Below are 24,235 nucleotides of genomic sequence, written 5' to 3' on the forward strand. Positions count from 1 at the left end.
TCTGTATCTTTGCGTATTTAGTCATGTTACTGTTTATTACAAAAAAACAAAGAGAAATCTGAGAAATAACTGTCCAGTATAACATAAACGAAAAAAAAAAAAAAAAACTACATTTGCTCATTTGTAAAGACATTTTATAATTCCAGCAGTTTTCCCCCATGAGGCAATAAAATACATAGATAAGTTAACAAAAAAAAAAAAAAAAAAAAAAAAAAATATATATATATATATATATATATATATATAAAAACATTAAAATCCAAAATATATAGAACAGAAAACAAGTCCAATACATAAACCTAATATACTAAAACATAGTCCACACAAACTTTTTCGCAGTTAAAAGAATTGTTCACCCAAAATGTAAATTCTGTTATAATTTACTCACCCTCATGTTTCCACAGCTGTATGTATGCATTTCTTCATTTCTTTCTTCACAGAACACAAAAGATTTTTATAACACTGGGGCCACTTAAATTTCATTATACAGTATGTAGAAAAGAGGTTGATATTTTACCAAAATATCTCCTTTTGTGTTCGAAAGAATACAGTCATACAGGTTTGGAAAAACATGGGGGGTGACAGTTTTCATTTCTGAGAGAACTATCCCTTTAATAACTTGTGAGCTCATTGAGGGTTTACAGAATATTGCATAATATTGTAATATTGACAATTTCCATATATATATATATATATATATATTTTTTTTTTTAAATACATAACAAAATGTTCTTCACTGAAGAGCATTTTTTCAAGGCATTGTTGTAACATAAATAACAGTGTATGAAATATAAAATTTGAATATACACAAATGCATCCATAACCTGTTAAGATGTAACGCTATAGTTTATTGTATAGCAGAATGTTTTACTCTAACTTTCACTTATTGTCATAAATAACTTGTATGTAATCTTTTTTCTGTATATATATTTAGCTGAACATGCAAGCATATTTAAAGAGTGGGCACTAATAGTAACGCTCAAGTTCAAATGATTAAAAACTAAGGCACATAAAAAAAAAAAAAGAAATCCATCAAATATTTATCTCTCAAAAAGATGCAGCAAACCTTCAGGAGATCAAACATATTCTATATATAACTACTTAATACTTCTGAACATTCTTCAGTCACCTGTAATAAAGGTGTCAAGAGCTGATCTCAGAATTTTGTAAAATTTGTGCGCATGATGTATTGATTTTTAATAATTATGATTTGGTGATTACATTTATCAGAAGAAACAATAATAATGATGACAATCATAATAACTGATTGTCTTTTATAAATCATATGATTGTTGCTGTTTTTATGCATGTTTTGAAAGAGACCCGACATGGCAAATATTATTCATATATCATATCAGAAGAGAAAAAAAAAAAATAGCCAAATAGGACATCCATATCTTTTGGTAACATTCCAGTTACCAAAAAGAGCTAGCTTCAGTTTTTCAGATCTTAAAAAAAAGGCTAAAGGCTAGTGTAAAACTGTTACAGTTATTTAAAACCCTGTAAACTATATAGCCGAACTTCTCTTAAAACTTTGATCAAATATATCAAATACATATTCTAGATTTCTATTTTAGAGGATTTCTGTACTGTTTAAACTGTCACATGAAATCACATGGTGAAGATGGACCTTGGCCCGAATGGTCTGAAAAAATGCTGAATTGTTTTATCGAACATTATTGAAGTGTTACTGTTAATACTCTGGTTTCCAAAGAATGATTTGTTTGTCCACACCACCTGTGATGATACTACTGCATTGTTCATTCATCCACATACACGTGACTGCACCTGCATTAAAGATACACAGTCAGGTTATGAAGCACTGTTCCAAAATCTGGAATGTAACCTACACAGAGTGCTACATAGTGCTAGTAAGACTACGCCAAATATTGAGTAACAAAATGATGAGTAAACAAAAATATTAAGCATTTTGACTAAAATGTAAGCCACTATCATCAACAGATGAAGAAATGCCAGTTTCCTCAAGCTCATTTGGGGAAAAAATTGCAATCTGTGTTGGTTTCTGCCTGTATTAAGCATTTAAAATAACTAAAATAACTGTATTATGCATTTAAAATAACTCCATTTCAGTTATGATGCAGACTCAAGCTTTGTTCACACCAACATGAGTGGCAATGACAGTTGGTCAGACCAGGGGTGCGGCTCCCAAAAGCAACTATGGTCGCAGTTTCCATCATTACCAACACAGTTCAACAGACATTGCTACCATAGTTGATTAACAATGCTTTTGGCAAACGCACCGTGGTCAAACTAACTCTGCTTAACTGGTGTGTGTTTACCTGAGTGAGCAGCAGGTATCTTGTGGATGACTTTACTGCTAAGGAGATCCCATACACTGAGATCTCCTGACATCCCTCCAGACAACACAGTGTTACCATCCCAGCAGAAGCACCTAAAAGAAGGAAAGTGAACTTTGACTTAGAAAATATAGGAAGTTCTGCATGTTAATATAATAGCTCCTTAACATGAAACTTTGTGCAACATATATACTGTGTGTGTTCTGGTCACCTCTGCTCTAGCTCTGCATGTACAGTAGCGATGAGCATCCCTGTCTGCACATCAGTAACCACCAAACATGAGTCCTCCCCAACACTCAGTATATGTCTGCTGTCTGAACACAGAAAATAAATTTTATAAAATGACCCCTTTAAAAATACAACAACAAGAAGTCACAGATATCTTTTCTCTATTAATTAATATTAAATTAATAAGAATACTTTTATTTTTTTTTATTTTACATAAATATGAATTACACACTCACCAGGACTGAAAGCTACCTGATGAATTTTTCCAGAATGGCAGGTCAGCTGATTTAGTGGGAGAGGGTTGGCAATGTCCCAAAGTGTGAGTGTTCCTTCTTTAGTACCTGTTGCCAAAAGTGTGCCAGCTGGGCTGAGATCTAAAGTATTAACCTGTAAATGCATATGTATAAACAATATATAAATTAGATAAATGTTAACATTTTAGACCGAATAATATAAAGGCACTTCTCTTCAACAGGGCACAACTAGCATTAGTGCACTCATAAATGTACAGAATCTACACTAAGTATAACATGGTAGGAAGACAAGCAAATAATCTCACTCCCATTTTCTAGGTTTTTACATTCTGTCAACTTCAACCAATTAACTCTGTCACCTAATATTTTGTAAAGTTAGGAAATATACAGTTGAGGTCAGAAGTTTACATATAACTTAAAGAATCTGCAAAATGTTAATTATTTTACCAAACTAAGAGGGATGTTAGAAAATGCATGTTAGTTTTTATTTAGTTCTGAACTGAATAAAATATTTCACATAAAAATGTTTACATATAGTCTGCAAGAGAAAAATAATAGCTGAATTTATAAAAATGATCCTGTTCAAAAGTTTACATACGCTTGATTTTTAATACTGTGTTGTTACTTGAATGATCCACAGCTGTTTTTGAGTCCCTCGTTTGTCCTGAACAGTTAAACTGCCCACTGTTCTTCAGAAAAAAATCCTTCATGTCACACAAATTCCTTGTTTTTTCATCATTTTTGTGTATTTGACCTCTTTCCAACAATGACTTTTCAAACTGAGGACAACTGAGGGACTCATATGCAACTATTACAGTACGTTCAAATGCTCGCTGATGCTTCAGAAGGAAACACAATACATGTATAAAAAAATGTACACATCTTCATTCTGTTCAAAAGTTTACACCCCTGGCTTTTAATGCATTGCTTTTTCTTCTGGAGCATCAGTGAGCGTTTGAACCTTCTGTAATAGTTGCATATGAGTCCCTCAGTTGTCCTCAGTGTGAAAAGATGAATCCTAAAAATCATACATTCATTTTTGGAAAGAGTTCAAATACACAAAAATGCTGAAAAACCAAAGAACTTGTGGGACCTGAAGGGTCTTTCTGAAGAACAGTGGGCAGTTTAACTGTTCAGAACAAACAAGGGACTCGAACAATGATCATTAAACAAACAAACAAGAAAAAAATAGCTGTGGATCATTCATTTAACAACACAGTATTAAGAATCAAATGTCCGTAAACTTTTAAACAGGCTAATTTGTATAAATTAAACTATTATTTTCTCTTGTGGACTATATGGAAAAAAAATAAATAAATAAATAAAAAAAACTAGCATGCATTTTGTATTATCCCTCTTATTTTGCTAAAATAAATACAATTTTGCAGATTCTGCAAAACTTGAAGTCAAACTTTTGACCTCAACTGTAAATCAAACAATAGCATTTTAGTGAAATTTATAGCAATAACTGACCAACATTTGGTCCAGCCTACCTAGCCACTACTGAGTAATTAGCTTTATTCAACCAGAATATGCAATCCTGCAACACAATATGCAATGATTTGGGGCAAATATGATGTCATTTAATGTACATGACTTAGGCTCAAAGATCAGGTATTGTTTTTTTTTCCTTTTTTCCCTCCCAAACATCCAAGTTCAAACTCATCTATGACACTTTGTTTATTTCCTAAAATTAACTTCTTATGTGGTGCTTATCGTCATGTCTATGATCTGCCAAGAAATTACCTACAGTGTATAGTAGGTTTAAGAGACTTAAAATGATTAATTTGAAAAATTAAAGAGAGAAACTGTTACACCTTTATTCTGAAAAATGAATAATCAGTCATTCGTCAGTTGTCTATATTGCAGTGTTTTTTTTTTAAAGATTTCTCAGTACCAACCCCGGCCTCATGTTCAAATTCAGCAAGGAGGTCAAAACGAGTCCTTTTATTACTGGAGATGTCATCTGCTACACATTTCCAAATCTGTTAAAGTAAAAAAGAGAAAGTATGAAGTCAGCTGAAATAGTAATTTACATGTATACATATGAATTGTAATTTACATATAAAATTATTTGTTTTGAAGAATATTTAATCATCAGAACCATATGAAAAGGGAAGGTAAATTCATTAGAATATGCCACTACGATTTTTTGTAACACGCTTAAAGTACAGATGTCATAAGTGCAATATTCAAAAACAATAAGATAATTTCATTATTGTTTAGTTCAATGGGGGAAAAAGTGCTAAAGTTTTAGTTGAAACATTAAGTACCATGTAAACAAGGTGTCCTTGGTAACTGGTACAGTGCATTCAGCTTTGCTTGTAGAGTTAAAACTAATTTTATTCATCAATTAATGTTTTCCAAGAAAGCAAACTTGGCTGGACTAATTGAGAATACCTTCACAGTAGAATCCCAAGATGCTGTGTAAAGTTTGTCATCCCTCCAGCAAATCTTACTGACTGCATCATCATGACCCATCAAAGTGTCTTGTCTTCTTCCATATGCAATTGAGTAGAAATATCTACAGGAAACAGGAAAGGGATCGAAGAGTAGGTGAACAGAAAAAAGTGGAGGAAGAATGATAAAAATGAGAGAAATTTAGAAATATGTTAAAATGAAGATTTATAGGGACATAATTGTCGTTAGTATATAAATGCTTACACATTGTTGTCCCAAGAGGAGCACACAACGATCTTATCATCAGGCAGCACGAGACAGGAGGACAGTGCCTTAAAGGTAATTTGAGAAAAATGTATGTTTTAGTTAGAGGTAATATAAGCTTTTATCTAACCTGGCCATGTATACAGTGGCCACCCAAAAAATTTTTTGGACACCTAAGCCACACTTAAAATGTAAAAATATGTTACACTTCAATAAAAGTAATTTTTTACATTAATAACAACAACAACAAATAAATAAATAAATTAATTAATTAACAACCAACCAACCAACCAAACAAAAAAAATAAATGCATTTCCACTTCCCACTCACTGGCGAAAAACAGTTGCAATATAAAACAGTTGCAAACGGTTTACAGTTGTCCAAACCTTTTGCTGGAGGACAAGAATTGTGGGTAAATATTTTGTCATCTTCGCAATAATGTAATATTAAGATTAAGATTAAAATTAAGAACCCTAGCAACGCTACAAAAATGAATGGAAGGCACAACAATGCCAGTAAACCATAAATATATAGGGGTACACTGCATCATATTATTTCCGAATACCTTGTTTTTCTTTCTTTCTTTCTTTTTTTTTTTTTTTTTTTTAATAGTCCACACTACAACAAGAAAACAACATCTTCAAAAAGCTTAGTTTTCATGGGACAAAAATACCATCTCAGAGAGGATGAAAGTGAAAAAGACAAAATTTATCCAGATTAATGGGGACAGAGCCTGACACATTCAGTTAAGTTCATGGAGCTCTCTCCTTAGGAGCTGATGATCTGAATCAGGTGTGTTAGAGACATAGAGTACAAAATGTGCAGAGCAAAGATTTCCCAGGACTGAAAACCACAGTATAAGTGAATCAGGGGGAGAAAAAACAAAACAAAAACAAATACTCTATACTATAAAATGTAGCGTCCAATGCAATTAAAGGAGAACTCCACTTCCAGAACAACAATTTACAAATAATTTACTCACCCCCTTGTCATCCAAGATGTTCATGTCTTTCTTTCTTCAGTCATAAAGAAATTATGTTTTTTGAGGAAAACATTTTCTTCATATAATGGACTGGTATAGTGCCCCGATTGTGAACTTCCAAAATGCAGTTTAAATGCGGCTTCAAACGATCCCAAATGCAGTTGTAAACGATCCCAGCCGAGGAAGAAGGGTCTTATCTAGCTTAACGATCGGTTATTTTAATAAAAAGAATACAATTCATATACTTTTTAAATGCCAAACGCTCGTCTTGTCTTTGGAGTTTTTCAACATACCCTAACTGTCTTGAGTCAGAATACACAAAGTGCATGGAGAGAAAGGCAAGATGAGTGTTTGAGATACTTTTTATACTATACTTATAAATACTATTTAAATTGTATTTTTTAAATGAAAATAACTAATCGTTTCGCTAGATAAGACCCTTCTTCCTCAGCTGGGATCGTTTACAACCGCATTTGGGATCGTTTGAAGCCACATTTAAACTGCCTTTTGGAAGTTCAAAATCGGGGCACCATACCAGTCCATTATATGGAGAAAAATGCAGACAAATTTCCTATAAACAGACCAATTTCTTTAAGCGTGGCTTAAGACCAAATACCTTTTGGGGCCACTGTTTACTACAATCTCTAGAAAGGTTACCATGTTCGAGAAGGACACACTTCTTTGCAGTCCATTTTCTTTTGAGAACATCTTCAATGTCGAGTCTATGTGAGAATAGAAGACATGTTTACTTATGCTTCCTGTGAGGCGTGTTTATTTGTGATGCGATCTGGGAAAACCTGTCGGCTGTTGCGTTGGGACGTTTTCAGGAAATTCGAAAAATAGGTTGAACGTCAATTTTTTTTGTCAAAATTAGGTTTTCATTAAATTATTATTCTATAACATTTTTTATATCATCTCTAAAAATAGCTTGGCAGAAAAATAGCGACTTACTGCAGCAAGCAGAAATGACTGTCTTTCTCTTATGTTAAGAGGTTTCACTTATGTTGATGAGGTGCTTTCCCTTAACACCACAAAAACAGTTAACCTATCAAAATAAACCGCGTAACATATTTAATAAAGGCGTATCAATGCACCAGGCCTGTGTAAACTATGGCACGCAAAGTTTTTCATTTATTTATTTATTTTTTAATATCATGAGATGGCAGTAGGTAGGCTGCACTATTGGTGCTATCTAAACATACAAAAGGGGTGATCAAAAGTTCGGAGACTATGCCTATGATAAACAATGGAAAACAGATGTTAGTCTGATGTTAGTCTGTTAGGCTTGACAGACAGCTCTCGTTAATCCTGTGAATTGAAAGTGAAAGCCGTCTCACTTTAAACCCGTTTTTATCAAAATTCCATTCCTGAAAATCATAGCTATCAGTCAACATAACTTTTGTTACGTTCAAGCTATGGACCAAATAAAAACAAAAGGGCTTGAACCCAGCTTTCATATGATATCAAAACCTAAAAAAGGTAAAATTTCACCATGTGTTGGGTTTTCCTAGATCGCATCACATTTAATCATTTAAATTCTGAGCAATCAATCTCAGCTAATTTAAGGGAATCTGTCAAGACAAATGAGACTAAATAAATGAATGAATAATGAATTCCTAACCTTGAGAAGTCGAGAAGATGGAATCCCCACTGAGGGTCATAGCAATGCCTGTAACTGCTCTGAAGAACCAAAATAACAGGGTGAAATGTACATTAAAAACCCAATACTAATCTTTACCTTCAAACACACAATTACATAGGTAAGGAACTCAACAGTTACTCACTCTTTGTGTATTTTGTGGCAAGACTGCAATGCAAGTTTGTTCATATTGCTCCAAGCCATTTTCTTACTCTCCTCTGTCAGGTCCTCAAATGACTCCAAACTAGGAGAAGCTACACAAAACAAAATCATCCATCAAATACTGTGATGGCACACTTCTGGAAAACGTGGGCAATCTGGTTTATTGTTCATTAAAGAAGTCATGAAACGTATTATTTTATAATGTTTTCTGAGGTGCACTTATAATGCTAGTAGGATTTAACATCAAACATTGACACAATTTACAAAGAAAATTAAATTTTCAGAGTCTAATTTGCATATTCATGGTTCCACATATACTGAATGAGGTACAGGTAGTTATATTCAAGCCATTTTAAGGTAGGAAAATATTTTTAATGGGAAAAATTTATACATTTGATCATCAAAGTTCTAAGGAATGCAATTAGTGACAGCTGCAGGTCGTGTTTTACTGTGTGTGAGATGAACCACAATGTTCTCATATGTTTTTCCAGCTCTGAGATACTTGCTTGACATTTTCCTGCTCATTTTATGGTTGGTTTGTTTGTTTTTTAAAATCACTCATCATGAAATGAATACTTTAAGTGATTATTTCAAGGATCTTATCACAAGTCCATTCATTTAAAATTTTTCTATTGTTATGTTTACACTTAAAACAATGATTAGGCAATCCTTAAGTACGATTGTGCTATTTTGTGCAAATATATAAGTCTCTGGGCAATTCTCTCCCAAGTTGTTCCATTGTTGCTGGCACTATGTCTACTAATGATTCAGTGGGCTATATCGCACTATAACTTTCAATGTTTTGGTTCAACATTTTGGATTATATGATATTATCGTGTGTAGTATTAATGCAGTATTTCGATTTAATTTGTGGTTATCGTCAATAACACAACACTGCTTATATGAATGGAATCAGTGCATAAATGTATAATACAATAGCAAAACAATATGTTCTCTTTGCCACTGTCGCCAACTACATTTTTAAGTGGTCAAAACACATGTCCTGAGCTATCAGGATCCAAGGGCCATTCCAGGCGTGCATGGCGAGAAACGGAAGCTGTGGATGGATAAGGTCCATTTCCAGTGGTACATTAGGCTGGAAAGAATGTTGTTTGATTTACAAAAGAGAAAACAAGCACTGAGCCATTTTCCTGATGAACAGCTGGATTTGTTTGTGGTGTGTAGTTTAAGAATAGTTTCGCTCTTGTTCAGCCATATCTGATTATTTGTGTATCCGACTGGAATCAGATTTAATTAACTGACTGTCCATACTGTGTATCGCAACTGTTTAGATTTGTGGGTCCTGTGGCGCTCTTTTATTTTACTGACTATCTTCATAGGTTTTTGCGTTGATATACCTACGCTAAAAAAACACAACACCAGCAATACAGATGTTGTAAAACAGCAACATGTGTTGGAACGTGGAAGTTGGAATTCTGTGCTGGTTTAAAAACGTTGTGTCTGCAAGACATTCAGCATGTTTTCTACAAACAACATCTAAGTTTTGCATAGTGTGAGAAAGTGACATTGGCAAAAAAAGCTACGCAAAATCCAATCTGAGCAGTCCAATCAGACTCAGAAATGCAATTTGAATAGGAGTTCGAACTACACATGAATTTTTGTTTGAAAAGGATTTGTAAAAATTGTATTTCATGTAATTTTTTTGTGGTTGTTTACACTTGATAAATATGATCGGACACCTGTCAGATATGCACAAAACATAGCGTCTCAACATAGCGTCCTTTAGCATCTTTTAGTATCCTTATCGCTGCTTATTTGGTTAATGTTAAACAACTTTGACACGTCACTCACACCTACACCTACACCCTGTTGGCAAAGGTCACTGTTGAAAACCACTGCAATAGAGCACACTTACTGTGCACACTGCTAGTACATACTTGAAAGTGAAAACTGAATTGAAGCAAACACACTTAAAGGAGTTCACTTCCAGAACAAAAATGTACAGATTATTTACTCACTCCCTTATTATCCAAGATGTTTGTGTCTTTCTTTCTTCAGTCGTTAAGAAATTATGTTTCACTGCAGCTTCAAAGGGCTCTGAACAATCACAGCCAAGGAAGAAGGGTCTTATCTGGCAAAACAATCAGTTATTTTCGAAAAAAAAAAACAAAGGACAATTTATATACTTTTTAACCCCAAATGCACCTCATCTTTTCTCTGCAACGAGCATGCTAACTCTGTGTAATCCGGGTCAATACAGTTAGGATGCATTTGATCTTCTTTGCATGTTCACTTTGTAAACACTGGGTCGGTACTTCTGCAGCGATGTAGGATGATTTTTGAAGTTGCAGGAGGAAATGAGATTTTTCCTCCAGTTATGTTTTTCGGACACATTTTTCGATATACCCTAACTGTATTGACCCGGATTACACAGAGTTTGCATGCGCATCGCAGAGAATAGACAAGATAAGTGTTTGAGGTTAAAAAGTATATAAATTAAGGCAGCAAAAGCATTATGACATGAGTGCCAGTTTTGTCCCGATCCATCACAAGCTTAAATGTGATTTTATACAACAGTTCACTAAATAAGTAGTTGATATAGTGTTATATTTTAAACATTATATTATGTGTTTTTGCTCAATTTGGCTGAGAACCTTTGAAGCCATAACAGAATTGTTGCGCGTCTCCGAGCAACACAGCAGTATTTAGTTTCCGCATGAATCTGCGTTTTGACGAATCCTGTGAATGACTCATTAAGACATTTACCGCCACCTGCTGGCAGATTTAGTTTCGTATTTAAAGTATCATTTCATTAAGAAAATATAATAATAATAATAATAATAAAAACATTAGTTCACCCCAAAAATTTTAATTCTGTTATCATTTACTCACCTTTTTCTGGAATATAAAAGAAATTATTTTGAAGACTGTTGGTAACATGCTGCTTTGGTTACCATGACTTTCGTTATATGAACAAAAAAAATATATACTCAGATGTTTCTCAAATGATCTTCTTTTATGTTCCAAAGTTCACGTTAGGCTGTTGCAGCCCAAATGTTTGTGTGTAACACATTTTATGCTGAATCAAATAAAATATTTTTTTCTACTCACAGCCCTAATATAAACTGTAATTTTTTTTGTTTTGTTTTGTTTTTTTTAAATAACTGATCGTTTCACTAGATAAGACCCTTCTTCCTCGGCTGGGATCATTCAGAGCCATTTGAAGCTGCGCTGAAACTGCATTTTGGAAGTTCAACCTCACGGGCACCACAGAAGTCCACTATATGGAGAACAATTCTGGAATGTTTTCCTCAAGAATCAATTTCTTTACGACTGAAGAAAGAAAGACACGAATATCTTGGATGACAAGGAGGTAAGTAAATTAACTGTAAATTTCTGTTCTGGAAGTGAACTTCTCCTTTAACACATTACTTGTGTATCACTATCGTACCTGGTGAAAGCTCACTGCTGCTGAAGCTGGGGGTTGCTGACAGGTTGTGGAAGCGTGGAGTGATCCTCTGAGGATGAGGAGTGACAAAGAGTTGGCGTGGCGTTTGTCCAAACTCCAATATCTGAGTTAGCATGGCTATTTTCTGATCTGGGTCCTCAATACTGCAGAAACATAGACATGCACACTGACAAATGTACACTGACAAATATAAAACACATAAAAATTGGATCAAAAAGATATTCAGGCAGTCAAGTATGAGCTATTTAATTAGAGAGGTATTTTAATTTAATAAAGTTTACCTATCGCAGTCAACTCCTCCTTCATATGTTAATGGATGGAAAACTGTAATATAATAGACATTTTTTCATTAAGATCATTTAGAGTATTTTTCATAATAAAATAAGTTCAATAACAATAAATACTAATCCTTCATACTTTTAACACTGTTTTATAACGGAATATTTGACTGATGCCAATCTGCGTTTGTCTATTTTACCATTATGGGCGGCCACAGCCTCACTTCCCTTCTGTTTGTAGCCAAAAATCAGATCAATCCACTCATGCAGGTGCTCGGACACATACTGACTCTCCAGTGCTAAACGCATTTTCTCCAAAAAGTCATCTTGATCTGCACATGTACACAACACAGAGAAAAGTGAACAAAACAACACATTGTAAAGTGTTACAAAGAAATTACAGTGAAAGCCAGGATAAGAAGTGATTTCATACATAGAGGTCTGAAGTAGGACTGGTCGGATGGTGTCGTTTATTTGCACAAGCTATCTGAATTTCATTCATTCAAATATTGCCAAATTGTTTCAGCTATATAACTGGAGTCTTTACTAATCAGCTGATGAGCTGAACCAGGGGTGTTTGATTAGGAAGACTAAAATGCGGAGTGTGGGGGTTCTCCAGGACCAGGATTGGGAACCACTGAGGTAGAGGATGAAGCAAGTTGAAGCAAAACGCCATAACGAAGGGTATCATTCCACCGCTGTGTTTCCAGGCACTTGAATCAACTCTTTAAATGCCGAAAGTGCACTAAGCTATACAGCACATTTCTAAATTTAGCAGTGCTCACTATCATTTGATCATTTGATGCTGCCAAGATCAATAGAAAAATGACATGGTTAATTGTGGCAAGCAGCTCGGGCTGGGTTTAATGAGCTAAACTCTTTCTATAATGAGCCTAATTTACATTATGAAAAAGCTATATACACACTGACATGAATAATAATGATTTCACATAAATACTAACTGTGCAATGCTATTTTAGTTAATCTTGATCATCTTAATATTTTTCATATATGAGATGCAATTCTGTAGATATCTCAATATCAACACTATTCCAAATCAAAGGGACTATAATTTTAAAGAAATTAACATTTTTAGATTGCTAAAAGGCAAGAGTTAAGGCAAGAACCACAAATATACTCAAAACTAAGCATGTTTTTTCACTGTTTTCCATATGATTACATGAAAAACATACTCATTTTTGTGTGAATTTTGTTTAATTATCTTTTAACCAATTTATTGCAACTTTTTTGTATGACTGATTTGTGGAAATGAATCAGACTTGACAATTTCGATACAGACCGATACACAAGCTGAACCAACTACTTTCACAACTTCCACTTTTGCTTAAGGCACAAGAATGAGGACTTAAAATATCCTATTTGATGAAATTGAACTTGAAAAGCCATTTTCTCATGTTTTAAAAGGTTAGAGAGAAGAAGTGAAAAGGACACGAGAAAGAATGTGCACCTGATGCCCAAGGAGGAAGTTCAACATTTTCAACTCTGCTTCCTCCCTGCCTCCTGCCCAGATTCAAACCTAGCAGATTCCTCAGAAAGCTGCTATCACTTCCATAGAACTCAGGAATAAGCTGTAAATATACAGATAAAAACACACCAAGTATTTTACTGCATGACCTACAACTGGTCCATTTCACAAAACAGTCGATTTCAGATCACTAAATGAAAAAAATAATTAATTTTGCAATATGATAGAAAGGCAGGACACTGCATTCGTAAAACTCACTTCTTTGAAATCCGTGCCTCCCTCTAAACAATTCTTCCATGTCTCACCAACACTATACACACAAATGCACATTAATGTAAACAAATGTTTTTCAGCATATGCTTGTTTGTGTGCTGGTCTGTGCAAATACCTGTTAAACATTCTGTCTGCATGATCAAATCGCCCATTCTGTAAGCAAAGCATGTGCTCTGGAGCTGAGAAGAATGCAAAAGATACGTCATCAAAGCTATCACAAAGGGCATTTCCAAACCTATACTGTAGACTGCATGCTTTGTTCTCAAAGAGAGATATACATTTTTATAATGTTGTTTTTTCTCTTGTTCTTTTGCTTTCACAAGTACCGAAGTTTATGCAGGTCACATGTGAGTAAAACCATCCTTTCACTGGCCAGACCGCACAAGTTTATGTTCCAGGTTTCAACTCATAACATCATCCGTCAAGATGGACTGAGAAATTTGCTAGAATTTACATGCTCAAATAGACATCCTCATCTCTTGTAACCAATCCTTTCCAGATTGGTACACAGAGGTCCTCCGTTAATAATTTTGAAAACTACTTCTGTCTGAATAGTGCTACAGAAGCATTAAGCTGAAACTTTAAAATAAATAAATAAATAAACAAATAAATAAAAATAACTAAATAAATAAGACTTCCACATTAGCCAAAAGGACGATTAAAATACGAAATTGATAAAGATAAAGGTTACCAAGAAACATGCATTAAAAAAAAACTTAAACTTAAAGGAGAAGTCCACTTCTAGAACAAAAATTGACAGATAATGTACTCACCCCTTGCCATCCAAGATGTTCATGTCTTTGTCTTTTTCTTTAGCCATAAAGAAATTATGTTTTTTGAGGGAAACATTTCAGGATTTTTCTCCATATAATGGACTGGTATGGTGCCCCGATTTTGAACTTCCAAAATGCAGTTTAAATGCTGCTTCAAACAATCCCAATGTGGTTGTAAATGATCCCAGCCGAGAAAGAAGGGTCTTATCTAGTGAAACGATGGGTCATTTTCATAAAAAAAATAATACAATTTATATACTTTTTTTTTTATGTCAAACGCTCGTCATGTCTTACTCTGCCTGAACTGTTTTTTTCCGGTTCATGACAGTTAGGATATGTCGAAAAATTCCCATCTCATGTTCTCCCTCAACTTCAAAATCATCTTATATCACCGTTTTACATTTTTTGTTAAGGGTCTTTGATCTTCTTTGAATGTTCACTTCGCGAAGACTGGGTTGGTACTTCTGCAGTGATGTAGGATGATTTTGAAATGATTTTTGAAGTTGAGGGAGAAAATAAAATATTTTTTATGATTTACGTTTTTCGACATACCCTAACTGTCTTGAGGCAGAATACACAGAGTTCAGGGAGAGCAAGACAAGACGAGCATTTAAGATTAAAAAGTATTTAAATTGTATTTTTCTTAATGAAAATAACCGATCGTTTTGCTAGATAAGACCCTTCTTCCTCGGCTGGGATCGTTTACAACCGCATTTGGGATCGCTTGAAGCTGCATTTAAACTGCATTTTGGAAGTTTAAAATCGGGGCACCACACCAGTCCATTATACGGTAAACAATGTCAACATTTCAACATGTTTTCAGCATGAACATCTTGGATGACAAGGGGGTGAGTACATTATCTGTAATTTTTTGTTCTGGAAGTGGACTTCTCCTTTAAGCAATGGAAGAGAAAGAGACTAATCTGAAACAGTCAAACATATTCTTACCAACTCTGACAAGGTAGAAAAGCACATATCCAGGTGATGAATAATGACTGCCATACATAAAACGAGGTTCAGGCATGTCTCTGTAGCGTTCCTGTAGCACACACACACACACACACACACACACACAGAGACACAGACACACAAGACACATGACACAAACAAATCATACACACCTACTATTTTTATATGATGATAAAGACCATCTAAACATAACAAGGCTGTCTGTGATTAATGAATTTCTCACCAGTAATCTCTCCAGTCTCTCTGTGTTCAAAGCTCCAATTGGTTTACTGAGATCTCGAAATGAAGCAGGATTCAGCAAGTCTGAAAAAATATATATTTTTCAGTATGAGTGTGTCTGATGTGAGTTTTTTTAGGAATGTGTCTGTGTTAGAGAGAGACTGACCCAGCTGTGTACTGTTGTAGTCACTGATGACCCAGGGGAACACTGGATACTGGGAAAGGTCATTCACACTGCGGTCTGCTAAATTGTTTAGATGAAGTAGGTACTGATAGTTGGAGATGTGACCTCTCTGCCATTGCAGCATGTAGCTCTCTGCTGTGCACTCCACTATATGGTTTTCTACATCACACAAACACACAGATCTTTAGTAAATACAATGCATTCAAACTGGAATGTACATACCTACAAATTCAGTTTGTTCTGGACCCTGCTGGAAAACCACGATCTGGTTGGATCTTTTGGAACATGGTTATTGGTAGCTAATTTTACATGCTTTTAAGCTTAATCTGGTAGAACAGGGTCCACTTCTGTTCCTGGACACCAATTTCATGCTGTGTTCAAGTCATACTTACAAGTTAAATAACAGGAATTCCACTACAATATCATAATTAAGAAGGGGATTTTCTGTCAACATTTTGTACACTATTGGAAACATTGACAATTTTGTTATTTATAAATAAACAACATAACACCACCGCTAAACACTCCTATATCTACAGTAACAGCCCATGTGCCAACTTCCCAGTGAAACTTAATTAAAACACACATACAAATAAAGCCTACCGAGGAAAGTTGCAATGTAGTAGTAAAGCTCATCTCTTTCTTTAGTGCTGTAGAACTTCAGGTAGATATCCGAACACAGATCATTCTCTGTGCAAAACACCTCAAGTCCCTTAACACAGAAACACACAGTAAATCCACATATGTGTCTCGACAAAAATTACGTCCTTGTTTTTGTGTTGAAATACCATAACAGACACAAAACTAGAGAACAAATGAAGAATGAAGAACATCACATAATCACTCACCAAAGGCCTCAGCCCATGTCTCCGTTTGTAGATGCGTCTTACACTATGTAACCCAATCTGCACCACAGGATCCTTTCAGGAATACAGAAACACACACAAGAACCCCAGTGAAGGAACTGTAGACTTGATAAAAAGATATATGCCAAAGAAAGCATAGCTTGCACAAAAACTCACAGGATAGCTGTTCATAGGCTGGAAGTAAAGATTGCAATCAGTGATGCAAACATGACCAGCGTTTGTCACCAAAGGAGAAACCATTTCTGCAACACACTCCATGTGTGGGATTTCTGTTACATGTTGAAAACTGCACACACAAACACACAAGAATTATAATTAATCTATCTTTCTACTAGACCACAATTCAGAAATAACAGAAGTTTGGGGTCTGTTAACAGGATACTGTAATGTAATAATATGGGACAATCTGAATACTGCAAACAAATAATATGGGAAACACATATATTTTACCATTCAAACGTTTGGGAAAAGTACAGTCACGTGAAAAAGTTAGGACACCCTATTAAATTCCATGGTTTTCTATATTAGGATATAATAAAAAATGATCTGGTCCTTGGCAGGTTTTAAAATTTGGAAAATGAATCCTCAGATAAACATCATCACATGACATATCACACAGTGTCATTATTTATTTAAGAAAAATACAGCCAAGAAGAAAAGGCCATGTGTGACAAAGTTAGGACACCCTATGAGTCAACTGCCTGTAGATCCACTTGTAGATCCGCAGCAATAACTTGAAGCATTCATCTTCTGTGTGACTTTATTAGTCTCTCACATCGTTCTGGAGGAATTTGGACCACTCTTCTTTTCAACGTAGCTGCAGTTTGAGGTTTGTGGGCATTTGCTTATGCACAGCTCTCACCACAGCATTTGAGTCAGGATGAGCTCTGGACTTGGACTGGGCTACTACAACACCCTGATTCTTTTCTTTTCAGCCATTCTGTTGTAGATTTGCTGGTGTGCTTGGGATCATTGTCCTGTTGCATGACCCAATTTTAGATGTCGGACACATGCCCTCGCATTTGACTCTAGAATACTTTGATACAGAGGAGTTGATGGCCAACTCAATGACTGTGAGGTGCCCAGGTCCTGTGGCTACAAAACAAGCCCAAAATGATCAGCCCTCCTCCAGCATGCTTGTCCTTTGGTATGAGGTGTTTGTGCTGATATGCTCTTTAGGTTTTCACCAAACTTGGTGCTGTGCATTATGGCCAAACATCTCCACTTCGGTCTCGTCTGTTCAAAGGACATTATTCTAGAAGACTTGTGTTTTGTTCAGATGCAACTTTGCAGACCTAAACTGTGCTGCAATGGTTTTTTTTAGATAGATGAAGCTTTCTTCTGCCAAACCTTCCAAACATGCCTTTTTTGTCCCATATTTTTTTAATGGTATTGTCATGAACTTTATCATTTAACATGTTAACTGAGGCCTGTAGAGTCTGAGGTGTAGTTCTTGTGTTGTCTGCCATTTCTCTGAGCTTTACACAGTCTGATCTTGGGGTGAATTTTCTGGGACATCCACTCCTGGGAGGAGAGGTGTCTGTTTTAAATGTCTTCCACTTGTGAATAAACTTTGAATTGTTTGGAAATGGCCGTATTACTCTTCTCAGATTGATGGCTGCAACAATTGCTTGTCTAAGATGATTGCTGATGTCTTACCTCCTTGGCATTGTGTTAACACACATCTGAAGGCTCCAGACCAGCAAACTGCCAAAGCTTATGCTTTTATAGAGGTGCTCAGACTTGCTGATGATCAGGTAATCAAAGGTATTTGATCAGCAGTGCTTGACTATTATTTACCCTCTTAATTCCAATGTTTACAGTAAGGGTGTCCTAACTTTGTCACACATGGCTTTTCCATTTTGGCTTTTTTTTTTTGTTCAGTAAATAATGACACGGTGCAATTTGTCATGTGTTGTTGTTCACCTGAGGTTTTATTTTCGAAATTTTAAGACCAGCCAAGGACCAGTTTTTTTTTTTAATGATGTCCTGATACGGAAAACCATGGAATTCAATAGGGTGTCCTAACTTTTTCACATGACTGTATATATGTGTCATATATACATAAATATATATATGTCATATATATATATACATACACACACACACACACATACACATACATATTATTATTAAAAGAAGTATCTTATGCTCAACAAGGCTGCATTTATTTTTGGTAAAAGAACAATATCACTACAATTTTATAAAATATCTATAAAATTATACGTATGCATATATGTATATATATGTATATATATATATATATATATATATTTTTTTTTTTTTTTTTTTTTTTTTAATGTAATTTATTCCTGTGATAGTAAAGATGAATTTTCAGCTGCCATTACTTCAGCCTTTAGCACAAACTTGCCACTTAAGCATTATTATTACCAATGTTAAAAAACTGTTGTGGTGTTTTATAAATGTATGGGAACCATGATACATTTTTGCATTTTACGCTTTAAACAGAAAGTTCAGAAAAACAGCAATTACTTGAAATAGAAATCTTTTGTGACATTTTGTGTCTTTACTTTCACTTTAGATCAATTTAATGCATCTTTGTGAATAAAAGTAGACTATTATTTTTTCTCTTTCTCTCTTTCTTTAAAAACAAAAACAAACAAACAAAAAACTATTATTGATCTCAAGTATTTAAAGGGTAGTATATGTACTGTTTTTGTACAGTATGTGGTGTGAAGCTCTGAGATCATCCACAACTGAATGAATAAATATGATACTTGGTTCTTACCTGTTCTTATCAAAACATGTTCTTGCTAACCTGGACTGCAATATAGCTGCAACCTTCAGCAGAAAAACAGATCAAACACAGATCACCCATTAATCTTCAAAAAAGGAAGCAAATGATTATTAATAGAAATGTGTTTCATTTCACTGACCATTGCTGTCTGGTCACCCTGCTTATCCAGACAGGATGCTCTGTGTAACTGTAAAAATGGCCACATTATTTTAATAAACAAGATGAAAGTCTCAATGAAAATTCAGAAATCTCAAATAAAGGAAAAGCGGGGGGAGAAAAAGCCAAACCTGTAATAACATCTGAACAACATCCTCAGTTTTTTCGGGCGCCTCCAACTGGAATGTGACCTTTTTTTCTCCCTAACATGCATCAATCAATCAACATATTAAAAAAATTGTAATTAATATTATGTCTTGAAATTTGCCAAAACGCAAAGAGGAAATAAACAACAGATGAAAATATCAATGCAATCGCTGTAAAGATTTGTTCCCCACTGACTTTTCATCTATCTTGTACAGAGACCAAAAAAAAACAAAAAACTATGAACTCACCCTTTCATATTTATATGGAGCAACCACATTTTCTTCTTTAATTAGAAAAGTCTGAGAAAAAAAAAAAAAAAATTAATAAAACCTAAAACTTGCAGGATTACAGATTAAGAGGAACTGTGAGGCACACTCACCTGCTTGGTTTCTATAAGAATACGTGCAGGTTTACTTCTGCAAACACACATAAGAAGGAATTGAAAAAGAAAAGAATTATATAAATCTCCATGCAAAATTCAACTAACCTCAAAAACATCAAACAAAATAAATGATTTATATAAACATTAATCATCAGTTTTACTCTATAAATGGGTTGTGGGCCGTTTCCTCCACTGCTGCTATTCCTTTGCAGTCTTTCAGAGGAATCTGCATGAAACGCATTTAATTATTGTAGAACAAGATAAATACAACTAAGTTTGGTGATAATATGAAAACAATACCTTCAAAATAGGCTTAACAGCATCATCAGGTTCGAAAATGACTGATTTGGAACAGATTTTTAGCGAGCCACTAGTTCGTCTGTGTATAAAAAGAGATATTAAAAATACATACTAAAAAGACATCAACGATAATATTTGTTCAGTGACAAATTCCTGACTCATACAGAGGAGGGGAAGAATTTCAGCAAACAATGAAACAGCTCTGTGTATTCTCAACACACCACTACTTTAAGGGTTCAGAAGATCTAGAACGCACACTAGCATCATACTACATAATATGATGTTTTCCGTCATTTTCAGACTTGACAGAACAAGTCTATTATCATTCTATGGAAAAAGGCACCTCTGACAGTCCACTTTTGTTTTCCGTGGAGAGAAAAGTCATATGAAGACAAAATGAGGGTGAGCAAATGATGACAGAAGTTCCACTTTCAGTTGAACTACTATTATAAAAAAAACTAATGTACTGAGAAAAAAACACAATCAGTGATTTAGGAAATATGCCTTCACAGATAAGGATTTAAGGAATCTTGTTGTACACACAATTTCTTCTTGTTTCAAAAATAACCATGTTGCATCACTGTTTTTGTCGATGATGACCCGTGATACTATGGAGTGTGTGCACGAGTGTAGGTAAACGTGTGACAAAGTTATTTCTGCAACAACTATATAGTGCACTTAACTGCTAAGCACCATATGGGGTCAGTAAATAAGTGAACAAGTAAATCATTTCAGACACATCAACAGATTCAACAAGAGTCGATTTCTGTTTTACAGTTGACCCTGACACAAGTGCCAATAGTAGGGGTGTAAGAAAATATCGATACACGTGTGTATTGCAATATTTTGTTTGGCGATACTGTATCGATTCCCCAAAAAATAATATCGATATTTTAAAAAAAAAAAAAAAAAAAATCATACCAGATTCATGACAGCTGCTTCGTTTTGAGTGTATAGACTGCAGTCTTCTTATCTCTGAACTTAAACAGTGACAGGAAATATTAGCATATGGGCATGCCACTAATATTAGCATTAATGGAGGATGAAAGAATAGTTCCTGCTCTCGCCTCGGTGTAAAGTGTGGCGTCATTTCGGCTTTTGAGGTAACGTTCGCTCCAGGACATGCTGTTTTGTGCAGTTGAGGCAGTGCTCGCGTCGCGGTCTCGGCGATTCCACGCAGAGCATAATTAAAAAACTGAAAAACTTGCGAAATCCAAAACTTGGGAAATTCTAAGAACAAAAATGTTCTCAGAATGTCCAATATCTGTATTTATTTTATTGTTTTACAATTCTTTTGTTTTCTTTAGGAATCCTGCAAGCACTTTATTTTCTACTGATATTAAGCAGATGTAATTCTTAAGTTCAGATCAAAATGATCTGACATGGTTACAGTTGTAAACTTAAATTGTAAAGCAGCGTCTAAAAATATATATGGTCTGTTTACAAAAGCTTACATTTTATACATTTGATAACTAAAGAATCTTGCAAGCACTTTATTTCCCCCCTTTACTCGTACTGCACAAAAAGTGATTCAGTAACATTGAATGGTTTGCATATGGTGGTATGTTCTTAATTACAGCTTTCCTAAAATTATGTCCCATTCATAAAATAAGAAATATCCCAATATATCGCCTTGTTTACAGTATCGCAATCTATCGCAACATATCGTATCGGAACCCCTGCATCGTGATACGTATCGTATCGCCAGATTCTCGGCAATACACAGCCCTAGTGAAAAGAGTCAAGCAACCAACATTTTTCAAGTCAACTCCCCATCACTAGACAAACATATAGCCAAGCAATTTGGTGTCATATTCTGAAAACCTCTTGCATTTCCCTAATAAATTATTCAAGATCAGTTATTCAGTTAGTTAGCTCACCTGTTTGCCTCCGGACCTCTGCTTGTCAGATTATATGCAGTGTGCTGTTCAAAATAATGTTCCTCCAGATCCAGCAACAGCAGTGAAAATCTGCACATAAATATAAACAATTGGCAAATGGTTAAACTTATGTGAGTTGCAGCATTACAGGAAACAATGGAACAAAATGTTGGGAACATTACAAATGAATTGAATACACAGTATAGTGCAAAGTTTTTCTCCATTGTCCACAACCTCATCCCATTCCAGATGTATGCATTTTAAACTATAAATCTTTGATTCCGGTTGACAAACTGATTCTCTAAATGATTAGAGAATTTTCATTTTTGGGTAAAGCATCCCTCTAGTTTCAAATTCAGTGCGTTTCAATGTACACTCAGTAAAGGTCTGTTCACACCATGGATGATAATCAGAGAAGATATGTTGCAAAGGAGCAAGTAAGTTAATGTTTTAAACTAAAGATTACAAGAGCGCTTTTTTTTAAATATTGATGTGAGAGATAAATAATTTATAATAAACACTGCAACATTCTATAAATAAATAAATAAATAAAATGTCCATATATATATATATATGTAATTTTGATTTCACAGTGACATTAATTAAAGTGGCCCTGGCACTGCCTGAAGGACCTATATAATGTAAACAAATTAATAAATAATACTAAAGTCAACCGTATGACACAGCTGGTCATGTGACATCAACAGCCCTCATATCATGTGAGAGCAATAAGTTTTGTTTTTTTAACTGCAAAAAAATAATAATAATTTAAAAAGGTCCAAACAAAAACGTATTGCGATTACACTGCGATTGTTAGTTTTAACATTACTGCTATAAGGGGAATATTCACCACACGCATGAGATAAACAAGGGACCAAGAATTATACAGATGAATTGGACACCGCTCACTCTCCCTCTACACAAATCACCCGATGCTAGGAAAAAATGATAAAACATTACCAAAATAAATGTATTCACAAGAAATTATTAAGTATGCAAGGATACTCCAACATAAATGCTACGCGTAACAACACTGCTACATGTGTTTGATGTGTTTACTGGCCTATGAGTAGGATGATCCAGCGAGCTAAAGTGACACAATAGGCCTTAAGTCAGAGTGCTACGGGACGGATCTGAGAGAGAACACCTTCTAGAGCCGTCCAGGATGCCGGTAAAAAAAAATGTCAGTTAAAATGTGAAAGCACAATACCGTTCTTTGCTGCGATCCTTCTTTGTAATGAAAGCCATGAGGGATCGGTGCCTGCTGCAGACATGTAAACACGGAAGTCCTTTGAAACGGAAGAACCGGCTGATCGATTCTCACGCTTGGACACAGTCATTCTGGCGCTCATTTCCTCGCATTCTGCTGTGGAGAACTGACAATATTCGTTTTTTGAATTTGTGTGTTTATCCATGCATAACATTCTGATGACGGGGCCAAATGTAAAATTCTGCTTATAAAAACTAATTCCGATCCCTGATTATGATTGGCTGAGCCACGTGACCTCACTGTTGTTGTTGTTTGTTTATTTTATGAAACTTACCGGGACATTTTATAAAGAAATATAAGACTTATATTGATACATAATGTTCATTTTGCCAATTTCACACAGAAACCTTTCATATATTCTGGACTTATTCTAAACAACTCTGGAAAAATATTGGCTCATTTATTAATGATAATATCCAGCAACTTTTAAAGACATAATTTAAACATTATGAATTTGACATTAGACATTACGAATCTGACTCCACTAAAACAAAGCTTGTTTCGTTATGAAGTCTTAATATATATATATATATATATATATATATTCACAAATGTAAGTTTATCAACATTTCAATATTTTATTTTGCAATGACTTTAATTTGTATACTGTTATTGGT

The 24,235-nt window shown here is 34.7% G+C and overlaps 1 protein-coding gene across 1 annotated transcript; it reads right to left on the minus strand.

Moving 5' to 3' along the window:
- Nucleotides 1-6: 6 nt before the first annotated feature.
- Nucleotides 7-23,764, minus strand: nsmaf (neutral sphingomyelinase (N-SMase) activation associated factor). The gene is made up of 31 exons (XM_051115092.1): nt 23,559-23,764; nt 22,349-22,438; nt 20,469-20,547; nt 20,330-20,394; nt 20,166-20,202; nt 20,035-20,085; nt 19,771-19,842; nt 19,623-19,670; nt 19,475-19,527; nt 16,882-17,011; nt 16,708-16,779; nt 16,463-16,571; nt 15,842-16,018; nt 15,680-15,759; nt 15,436-15,526; nt 13,830-13,893; nt 13,700-13,751; nt 13,424-13,544; nt 12,156-12,287; nt 11,959-12,001; nt 11,660-11,820; nt 8,231-8,339; nt 8,068-8,126; nt 7,104-7,168; nt 5,465-5,532; nt 5,201-5,324; nt 4,702-4,785; nt 2,783-2,933; nt 2,530-2,632; nt 2,301-2,413; nt 7-1,788 (listed from the first exon to the last, which is right to left on the minus strand). The coding sequence occupies exons 1-31, from the start codon at nt 23,594-23,596 to the stop codon at nt 1,694-1,696; spliced, it is 2,736 nt and encodes a 911-aa protein (XP_050971049.1). The 5' UTR covers nt 23,597-23,764; the 3' UTR covers nt 7-1,693.
- Between the last annotated feature and the right edge of the window lie 471 nt (nt 23,765-24,235).

This window comes from Labeo rohita, chromosome 7 (genome assembly GCF_022985175.1).
Source record: "Labeo rohita strain BAU-BD-2019 chromosome 7, IGBB_LRoh.1.0, whole genome shotgun sequence".
NCBI classification, from domain to species: Eukaryota; Metazoa; Chordata; class Actinopteri; order Cypriniformes; family Cyprinidae; genus Labeo; species Labeo rohita.